Genomic DNA, 10,776 nt, shown 5'->3' on the forward strand with positions numbered 1-10,776 from the left:
GGCCCCAGGGAGGGGGGGAGGGGGCGCCTGCCCCCCTGCCCCGTCTGCGGCTGGCTCCCTGGCGCTGTTTCTGCACCTGCTCCTGCAGGGCCGCGGGAAGGAGGAAGAGGAAATGCCGGCCTGTCGCAGTCTTTGGGCCGAGTTCAAGTGTGAGACAGGAACAGCGAAGGGTCTCAGGGAGAGGAGGAACAGACTCGCAGGATGCCAGTGTTTTCATAGGCCAGATGCTCACATCACAGAGCTGCGGACTGGCACCTCTGTGGGGCAGAGTCCTGGGAGGAGCCCTTTGGGGTGTCTCCAAGCGCCACGTGGCCTCCCAAAAACAGAGGGCATGCTCCTCACTGGAGACTCTTGCCCCTCATGTTCTCAGACCATGCAGGGAGCGCTGGGCTGGCACCCACGCCCACGCCCCAGTATGGGCTCTGCTCATTCCGACGGCTAGGCCTTCTGGGCAAGGGTGCCGTGGCCTAGATGCTGTTCTCCAGCCACGGCTCCCTGTGACCAGGCGTGCATGTGCAGGAGCTGTGCACCGTGCACCTTGCTGAGCTGGATGCCGACAGCCAGGCCGCTTGGAAACCCCAGTGGCGGCGATGTCCACAGCCTCCTGCCGTAGAGCCGGAGTGTTTGTCCAGGCAGGTGGGAAGCACATCTTAACGTGGTGCTCTTCCAACCACTGGGTTAGCTTTTGATAACGGCCTGAGTGGCTTTCAGCAAAACCTCCTGGGACCTGCTCGAGTCCCCGGCGTGGAGTGTCACTGAAATGATCTGTTCTCTTGGCCTGCCCACATACCTTTCCCCAGATCCGCTTCGATAGTTTTTATACAGACATAGAGAATGGTTTTATGTTTCTTAAGAGTTATTTGTTTAGGGACCAGCAGATGGCATAATGGTTACATTGCTAGACTCCCACGTAGTCGACCACCGTTCAAGTCCCAGATGTGGTGGCTTAAACCTCACACAGGGCACGCGTGTGTTCACACGGGGCACGCATGTGTGTGCGTGCCCACGATCCTGACAGGAGAATGGAGAAGGGATTGCGGTGTGGCCATCCCCCAGGAGGGTGGTTTCTGTCTTTCTGGCAAATGTATGCACCCTATAGCAAAAATCTCTCTCTCAAAAAAAAAAAAAAATAATAATAATGGGAATAGCAGTTGGCATAATGGCTATGTTGCTGGACTCCCATGTAGTTGACTATGGTTCAAGTCCCTGACATGGTGGCTTAAACTCACGTATGTGCCCAAGACCCCGAGAGGAGAATAGAGGAGAAGGGATTGCGGTGTGGCCATCCCTCCTGGGGGGCAATTTCTCACTTTCTGTCTCTCTTTCTGATGAGTGCATGTGCCCTACAGCAAAAAAAATAAAAACCTCTCCAAATAATAATAACAAATGGAATTAAATAAATAATTCTTTTTAAAAAATTTCTAAATCATGAAACTCTGAAAGCTCAACATGCCAAATGTGTCTCCTGGGTTTTCACAGGACGAAGCCTGCAGTGTAAACGCGCATGCCCTGTCGCTGGAGGCTAGACGTTATGCTCTGGTAGATGACCGCAGGCCAGGCGGCGGAGGCCCGGCGCCTGCACGATGGACGGCGAGGAGGAGTTCTTCGACGCCGTCACAGGTGCGTGGAGAGGAAGTGGACCGAGACCGAGCGTGAGAATAGAAACTGCTCCAGATGTTGGAGCCTCTGGGGTGTGAGGGACTCAGCACCCACACGGCAGACACCCCACGCTGCCTTCTCAGTGAGGGCACAGCTTTATTTCCAACTGTGGGCAAACCTGGATTCGGGCCCCAGGGCGTAGCATGAAGGGGCAGCAGTGCTTTAATGTCTGAGAAGGGCTCCCCCGGGGCATAAATATTTCTATCTGGATCCTAGGCAAGGCGGTCAGTATTCTCACGTTATTTTCACTCAACCATCAAGAAACAATGGGTCTCCCAGCATCCCTGGTGCTGCCCTGCCTGGAGTGATGTGTAGTAGGAAGTGTGTTTGTTCCCGTGGTGGCTCTTACGGGCTCAGATTGGGTTGTTTTTTGCATGGCCACTTGAAGCAGTGGTCTGCAGCCATGATAGAATGGGTGTGTCGCAGGGCATGTACCTACATGTGTGCATGTGTGTATGTGCATGCATGTGCATGTGTACAGACTAGCATGACAGACAGGCAGGGCAGGCATGTTCACATGTTTGCCCAGAACTGCTGAGTCTTCGCCCTGTCCCTGGACAGAAGCCCCAAGTGCCCTACAGAAACAAGGGGTGCTTTGAGGCCAGCAGTCGGCATGATAGCTGAGACACTGGATTCCCACATGAAGTTCGAGTCCTGGACCTGGCAGTTGAGAATCATGCCCGGCACATATGTGTGCATGCTTAAAATTCCAGAAGGAGAAGGGATTGTGGTGTGGCCATCCCCCTGAGGGGGTGATTTCTCACGTTCCCTCACTGTCTCTCAATCTCTGTCTCTCTGGCAAATACACTTGCTCTATGGCAAACCCCTCCCCCCAAAAAAGAAAGAAACAGGGGTGCCTGAGCCGTGAGGCCAGGACGCCCTGCAGGGTTAGTGCCGTGGGCACTTCACGCCTGTCCTCTGCTCTGTCTCAGAGTCAGGGTCTGGAACAGGGTCTGTCTTTGGGGGGCTGCTGCTGGAGGACAGGACTTTAGAGGCACTTCCAGTGCCGTCCTCGTCCTGACGTGTAGGAACATGGAGACGGCCATGTCCATTTTCAGAGCACCCTGCAGGCCCACTCCCAGCCGCGACCTGCGGAGGGCCCCCAGGTCACTGTCACACCAGGCTCCTTCCTGACTGACGTCCACTCCCTGTGCACAAACGCCAGCAGCCCTGCCGGGACCTGGCTGACCTGTGGTGCTGAGTGTCCTCTGGCCGTGCTCCTGCATGTGGGTGGCCCGGGTCTGCCGCCTGCAGCCCGAGATGATCCACCCACTCCACCCAGAATCTGAGGAGTGGGGGCGCTGGGCACCCTGCCATCCCACAGCTGAAGGACGCCGCAGTCCCCCCACAACCCAGTGGCACCGTCCTGATCCGCTCCCTTTGCACACGCTCTGGGGAGATGTGTGTCTAACGAGCGCGCATGCCCGCATGCCCCCGGTAGCCCTTCCCGGCGAGCTCCTTCTCAGGGGTAGGGTCATAGGTCATCACGCCCCGGGGCACCTGCCCGCATGACAGGCCGTCACTGAGAGCCAGGTCTTAGCATGCCTCTTCTGGGCTCTCACAGGAAGTCCCCTTTCTTCTGGAGACCAGCCTGAGCATTTGTTCTCCCAGCACCCCTAAACTTTCTGATTTCTCCTCAGGGACAACGGCTTCATGAGGGTCTGCCCGACTGTCCCCCCGCCTGTCCCTGTCAGTGGGTCGCTGGTGTTGGCTGGAAAGGACATCTCACCTTGGTCCTTTGGCTCTGTGGGCTAGAGCAGGAAGGTGCCGATGCTCTTAGCGCACCGCAGTGGCCACAGGGGACACGGGCCGCAGTGGCCGCGGCGGGCAGGGCCCTGTGGTACACCCTGGGGTGTTGATCTGACTCAGGGCTCCGGCGCTCAAGTATTTAAGCCGAGCAGAGACTGGACAGGGCACTTCAGTAAAAGTCCGTGCCCTGGAAGCAGCCCGGCTGACGGGAGGCTCCGAAGGACGGGCGGTGTGGGCGGGTAGGTCTGCAGGAGCAGAGCGAGCAGTTGACCTAGGCGTTTCTGCACAGCCAGATCAGAGGGGCGCTCGTGGCCCTCCTTCGCCTTTCAGTATTTTCCCTTTTCTTGCCCAAGTAGGCAGGTGATGTTTTGGATACCTTGAGGCTGAAGATTAAGCAGGTGCTGCTTTGGGGCGGATAGCAAAAACTAGAGGCAGTAGGTTATTTCAGAAAACAGTGGCCATTTAGAGCCCGTTTTAAATCCCGCCTCTCAAAGTCGTTGCACGACCGGCCTCAGCCTGTGTTTGGGAGTGTTCTCAGCATCAGAGAGTGTGGGAGAAGGTGCTCTTCGGCAGCAGGTTTGTCTCGGGGTGTGTCCGGCCGTGACCACCCACCTGACACCCCGGCCCTGCAGCCAGACGCTCCATGCCGTGTGAGCAAGGCAGGACTGGCGCAGGCTCCTCTGCTGTCCTGAGAGGCCACGAGGCCGACCAGGGCAGTGAAGAGGCCTCCTTGGGGATATGAGCGTCCGGCCGAGGGGGGACCTCTGGCCGTCAGGGCTGTCTCAGGTTCATGCTGGCCTGGGCCTTCCTGCACCCTGCCGCAGCCGACCCTCTCGGGAAGCAGAGCTGGCGCTCGTGCCGTGTGGCCAGGAGCACTCGGAGCTCAGGCCACCTGCTCGCATGGTCAGGGCCCGCAGGTCGGCACTGAGTCCTGAGTCCAGCCGACCCCACTCTGCTTGTCTCATCCAGGCCTTCATTCTGGTCACTCTTCTGGGGACTTCTCAGAGGCAAGTCGGAAAGTCACCAGAATGACCGACGTGGACGCCAGCCAAAGCAGTAGGGCTGGGAAAGGCGGGGAGAGGCCCCCCGAGGAGAACGGGGTGCACAGACACAGGTAGGTACTCCATGCACCGCGGTGGTTTTCCACGCACGTCTGGAACGACCCCACTAGGCCTCAGGGTGCCCCGGCTCTCAGAGGGCCACTGGGAGCAGCCCCCACCTAAGGCAGACCCTTGTAGGCCTCGTACAGATGGGAGACAGGTGGTTGGCCCTCGGCCCCTCCACGTCCTGTCACCATGCCCTGGCCCCTGGTCCTGGCTCCTGGCCCTTCCGTGTCCTATTGTGAAGCCCTGGCCCCTGGCCCCTCCACGTCCTGTCACTCTGCCCTGGCCCCTGGCTTTGGCCCCTCCACATCCTGTCACTATGCCCCTGCCCCTGGCCCTGCCCCTGGCCCCTGGCCCCTCCACGTCCTGTCACTCTGCCCTGCCCCTGCCCCGGCCCCGGCCCGTGAGGAGGGGGCTACCATTCAGTGCTGCAAAGCTCTTCACCTACCCCACTGTGTCCGTGTCACTCAGACTTGGAGGACAGTGACCCCTGAGAGGTCTTCAGTCTTGTCCAGTAGCAGCTGAGACATAGCAGGACTAGCCAGATGGGGGTGGCGGGGGACCTGAGGGTGGTGGAGGCCTGCTGGGCACCCAGGGCTCCTGTGCCTCAGCCCAGCCCTGCTCTGTGCTGTGGCCACGTGCCTGCTTGAAGGTCCATGCAGACACCTCACTGGCCCACTGAGCCTGCCGTGGCTCCAGCCCTGTCCAAGGGCAGTAGTCCCCCATGGCCTGGACCTCCGGGCCAGCCCCTCCTCAGGACGTGGTGCCCTGGGACCCTTCACAGCGGACACCCTCCTCCCTACTGTCCTCCCTGCTCCAGGTCCTATTCTCCCCCTGCACACACACACGAGGGCCACGGGCCAGGGGCCTAGCCTGGCCCTCCTCGGAGCACGCCTTGCCGCAGGTCGTGCCAGGCTGCCTGCAGCATGCTTGTGGAGTACATGTGTGAGGTGGGCAGCCTGGCACGGCCTGCGGAGCATGCCCTGCCGAGACGTGCCGGGGTGGCACAGCCTGGCCAATCAGGGGCTGCCGCGTCACCCTCTGGGGCCCAGCGGCCATTGCTCGTGCAGAAGCTCCCATGAAGCGGGAGCTGGGCAGAACACCAGGCACCCCCAGAGGCCGTGAGTGCAGCACGAGCTGGGACGCCCACCCCTGCCATGGCGCCTGGTGGCAGCCAGTGATTATAGCATGCCCGATCTAACCCTTCGCTCAGGGCCTTCCTCCCCAGTGGGGGTGGCGTCCACCCAGTGCCCCTGTGCAGGGTAGGGGCTCAGTCTCAGGACAGACCCAGACGGCGTGGGGCCGGGGCCAGCTGGACAGCCACCTGGAAGGGCAGGTCTCAGGACAAGCTGAGGGAGGCTTTCTTCACTCTGGCTCTCAGGCCCTCGGGGGCTTCTGCCTGGCCCAACAGCTGCCCCCGTGGCTGCCCTGGGGCCTGGGCAAGGCCCCCACCCGGGAGGCATAGCACAGCCTCAGCAGTTGCCTTTGTTATGTCACCGCTTCCAGGAAGCCCTCCCTGATCTGTTCAGGGCCCGTCTTGAGCAGGTCGGGGCTGGCCGCTGGCGAGGAGAGCGGGTGTGAGGCCATGGCTATGCCCTTGGCCACGCTGACGGGCACGCTGTCCCTGCCGCAGGACCGCCTTGCCGGCGCCCATGTTCACGAGGAGTGACTTCAGTGTGTGGAGCATCCTGAAGAAGTGCATCGGCTTGGTGAGCTCGGCACACTTCCTGTCCTCTGAGGGGCAGGGGAGAGGGGAGGAGGCAGGGCAGGTTTTTTGTTTTTTTTTTTTGAGAGGTTTTTTTGCTGGCGCGCGCTCGCCAGAAAGACAGAGACAGAGAGACAGAAAGACAGAAAGCGAGAAATCACCCCCAGGAAGATGGCCACGCCACAATCCCTTCTCCTCCTTTCTCCTCTCAGGATCATGCACATGTGCCCGGTATGAGTTTAAGCCACCATGTCCGGGACTCGAACTATGGTCGACTACATGGGAGTCCAGCGACATAGCCATGACACTAACTGCTGGTCCCCCAGGGCAGGTATTTTTGATGGGGTCTTGCTGTGCCATGACCCTCCTGCCCAGCATACCCGTCAGCTGGGACGCCAGGTACACACGTCTGTGCCTGGTGTGTTCAGGGTTCCGGGAACAGACCCTGGGCCTCAATGCAGGCTCCATCTCGTGAGTGGTGGCGCTGTCCGCGAAGCCTCACCTGTCTGGCCCTCGAGTGTGTGGTGCTGTTGGTGGTTACATGGCACCAGCACGCCTAGGGGCGGCGTGATTAGGGTGATGACACAGAGAGCCGGCCCCGTGGGCAGAGGCGGGAAGCCGGGTTGCTCGCGGACAACGGAAGCGAGTCTCTAGGTGGGACCTGCGGCGGAACGGCACGGCACCGAGCCCAGCCCAGCCGTGGTAGACCCTGCACGGAGTGGGCCAGCCCACTGTGTCAGCCTCGCGCCACACTGGCCGGGGCCTCAGCCACGGGCCTTTGTCAGATGCCACGATGGAAAAGCGAGCTGTCACTGCCGGGGTCCAGAGGCACGGGCTGGCCCTCATGACCCGTGTTGACTAAGCCGAGCTGTGCTGTGTCCAGAGGGTCACATGTCCCTGCAGCGGGCCGTGTGGCTGCGCTGATGTCACGTGCCCGGGGGGGTCGCTGAGATGCACCTGCCGCCGCTCAGAGGCCCCTCGCCACCTCCTAAAGCCGCGCGTCCTACGCGCCTCGGTCCTTTCTGTTCTCGTCTCCCCCAACTTTTCATTTCGAAGTACTTTTCGCCTCGCGGGATACCACGAAGGAGCTGGGCGTGTTCCGCGTGTCTGTGCCAGCCTCCTTCCCCTCGGCTCTCCCCGATGCAGAACTCTGCCTGGTACCGACTCGGTGGTGCCACGTGTCCCCTCTGCACCCTTGTCCTCTTGCCCTCCCAGGATGGCTCGTCACGGGGCCGTCACTCTCCCCGGCCTCCTGGCTGCCCTCTTTCGTGGCTGAGAGGCAATTTTTTTGAAACTCTCAGTTCTATGTTTGTAACTCCCCAGTTTATTCTGAAAACAGTCTTCTCTCATATGTACCCATCCGATTTTGAAATGCACGCTCAAAGTGCACAGAAATTACCTTATTTACCAATAAACTTATCAACGCTGATGAGAATACTCCAACAAAGCGACATTTACGCACCTCGGCCTGAGACCTTCACAGCTTCCTTCTACCCCGGACACCTGAGTCCCACGTGCTCATAACCCCCTCGATGACCGTACTGCCTGCCAGGGCAAAAGTGGCCCTCGTGGGGAAAGTGGTTCGAACGGGAGCAAAGCACTGGCCACCTCGCAGCAGAGACAAGGCGAACGTGCACCGAGACACGGAGTGCTCACGATGAGCGGCCTGGGTTCCGTCCCCCTCCCTCCAGAGCAGTGACTGACATGGACGGGCTCCTGTCATCCAAAGGCCTGGGTGTTCAGGGACGGGAGGTGGCCAGGTGAGTGGCACCTGTCCTGCAGCCACTGCGTGTGCATCCTGATGGCCCGCGCCACAGGGGGCTCTCCGAGGTGGACTGGGGCTCCAGGTGCCATTGCTGTGGTCCTCCAGGCTGTTTGTCCTCCTCGTGTAATTGGGGCCACGCGGGGGGTGCTCCTAGTTTGAGGAGACGTACCCATAAGCTGTCGGGACTAGAGACTTACTCTCCCGCCAAGCACACCTGTTTCCATCCACAACGTCTGAGGCCGGGGCCTGCAGGATGTCTTGCAGCCCAGCACGGCCATGGCCACGGGCACAGGAGCCTTGGCAGGCCTCCTCCAGGAAGGCGCGGGCACACCTCAGGCACTCCGCTGGTACACTGCGGGCACACTGCAGACACACCGCGGGCACATTGTGGGTATGCCGCAGACACACCGCGGGCACACTGCAGACACACCGCTGGTACACTGTGGGCACACCGCAGACACATCGCAGACACACTGCGGGCACGCTGCAGACACACCGCTGGTACACTGCGGGCACACCGCAGACACACTGTGGGCACGCTGCAGACACACCGTGGGTACACTGCGGGCACACTGCAGACACACCACAGACACACTGCAGACACACCACAGACACACTGCAGACACACCGCAGGCACACTGCAGACACACCGCTGGTACACTGCGGGCACGCTGCAGACACACCGCAGACACACCGCGGGTACATTGCGGGCACGTCGCTGGCACCGCTGGTACACCGCGGGCACACCGTGGGCACACTGCGGATATACCGCCAGTACACAGCGGACACGCAGCTGGTGTTGTCCTTGTCTCAGCCCTGGGACCAGCACTCCCTGGGAGCCCACACCACGAGCACACCGCCTCGAAGTCGGAGTCGTCCCTGGGGCCCAGGTTCTCGAGGGCGAGCTGCTCCTGTGCTCAGAGCTCCCGAGCAGCTCCGTCTCCGCGTTGCGGTTGTAACTTGACTCCTTTCCTGTTCAGATCCGTCCACCCGCTTCATCCACGCACAGGATGGAATCGAGCGTGGCGAAGTCTGTGGCGACCGGCCTCGCTCTGTGGGCTGTGCTAATGCGTGACCTCCTAGGCAACTCACAGCCCGGGTTCTGGGGATGGCCCACGTTCCAGCAGACGTGGCACTGCTATCTGGACCCAGGTCTCGGAAGCGTTTTGATCCGTTACAAGTTTTCCGAAAATCGCGTGTGCAACCGGAGACCAAGTATCCCCAGACGTCCAAATGGCACCAGCTCGGCTCCCACTCGACCGCCTCCCTGTGCAGACGGAGGCACCGCAACTGAGAGGCTCTCAAAGAGCCTTGGTCTGGGACCCGGCTGCTGTTACCAAGTTAGTCTGTCAGGCGTCGTTCCAATCCGGCATCATGGGCAGGGTACACAGCCCTTAGGAGCCTCACAGCGAGTGCCCCATCGTGGGCGGGCAGCTGCGTGCCATCCAGAGGGCCTTATGGCGCGACCTACGGAGGCAGGTGTGTCGCCTGCCCAGTGCTGCGCCCTCTGCAGTGAGCGTGGGGCACTGGGCCCCGTGCACCCTCCCTTCCTGCCGGGTTGCTGCTGCCCTCCTGCAGTTAGGGGCTGGAGCTCTCCCGAGGAGAGAGGTGCCCGCCTTCCTTGCACTCGCCATGCCTGTGCAGGTGGGCCTCAGCTGGACCCACCAGTGCCCGTGTTTACCCGAGGCCCACACTGCCCGCCTCGGCTGACTTGCGCCCTTCAGGCCATCACGGGACACTCTGTTCTGCTGCATCGTCCTTGCCTCGGCCCTGGGACCAGCACTCCCTGGGAGCCCTCGGGATGGACTGCGGTGTTTGTAAACCAAGGTCTGGTGCCATGTGCTCATGGTCCTGGTGTCACCACGCCCAGACCCGGCAGGCAGCAGTAGGCGCTGGCTGTGTCCCCGTGCCCCCTCTCACAGTAACACCTTTGAGCACCAGTAGGTGCAAGGAGGTTAAAGCACTGGATCCCACATGGCTGATGGCATGGTTCGAATCCTAGACCCAGCAGTTTGAGAAACATGCTGAGCATGTGCGTGTGCCCAAGGTCCCTAGAAGAGATGGGGCAGAAGGGACTGCAGCATGGCCACTCCCCGGGGTGGTTTCTCACCTAACCTCCCCGTCTTCCTGACGAGTACACAGACTCGGGGAGAGACAGACGGTCACCCCTTTGAGATGGTCTCCTTTCAGCAGCATCTCCCCTCCTCTGTCCGTCCATCGGAGGACACGTGTGCTCACCGGAGACAAGCAGGAAGACCTGTGGGCGGCCCCGCTGCGCTCCCTCCTCCGTCTCCCTCTTTCCAGGGTCTTGGGCACCCACTCATGCTTCTGGCGTGGGACTTGAACCGCAAGGTTGGCTGCCCAGCCCTCCAGGCACGAGCCGCCCTCTCTACGTTTGACTGAACATCTGGCCTTGACAGGGCGTCTGCTGGGGGGAGAGGAACTTGACAAGACCTGGTCTTGACACTTGGTGGTTGTAACGCCAAAAGCATCTTTTCAACAAAGCGATGGAAGTCGCCGTCGGAGTGAGTGGTCGCGAGGATGCCGCTGAACGTCCAGCTGACCACACGGGACCGGCGTGTCCGCGCCTTGCAGTCGCCCTGCCCACTTCACGGGGAGCGTGGATTCGGCCACACTCACATGCACGTCTCTCCGGGGGTCTGGCTGGCTGCCTCGTTCTACCTCTCGGCTGGAATTAGGAACAGCAGACAGGCTCGGTCCCGGCCAGCATCAGACACGTGCGAGTGAGCGGACAGAGCCCGAGCGGCCCCCCCCCGTCCAGGCCCGCCGCTTGG

The 10,776-nt window shown here is 61.0% G+C and overlaps 1 protein-coding gene across 1 annotated transcript in view; it reads left to right on the plus strand.

Moving 5' to 3' along the window:
- OSBPL2 (oxysterol binding protein like 2) overlaps positions 1-10,776 on the plus strand; it is a gene marked incomplete at its 3' end in the record, with an annotated part of 38,340 nt that overhangs the window by 4,256 nt on the left and 23,308 nt on the right. The window contains 3 exon segments of the mRNA XM_006157729.3: positions 1,480-1,620; positions 4,378-4,522; positions 6,145-6,220. Coding sequence (XP_006157791.2) covers positions 1,584-1,620; positions 4,378-4,522; positions 6,145-6,220 — 258 coding nt within the window.

This window comes from Tupaia chinensis, unplaced genomic scaffold (genome assembly GCF_000334495.1).
Source record: "Tupaia chinensis unplaced genomic scaffold, TupChi_1.0 Scaffold000558_1, whole genome shotgun sequence".
In the NCBI taxonomy this organism is placed as follows: Eukaryota; Metazoa; Chordata; class Mammalia; order Scandentia; family Tupaiidae; genus Tupaia; species Tupaia belangeri.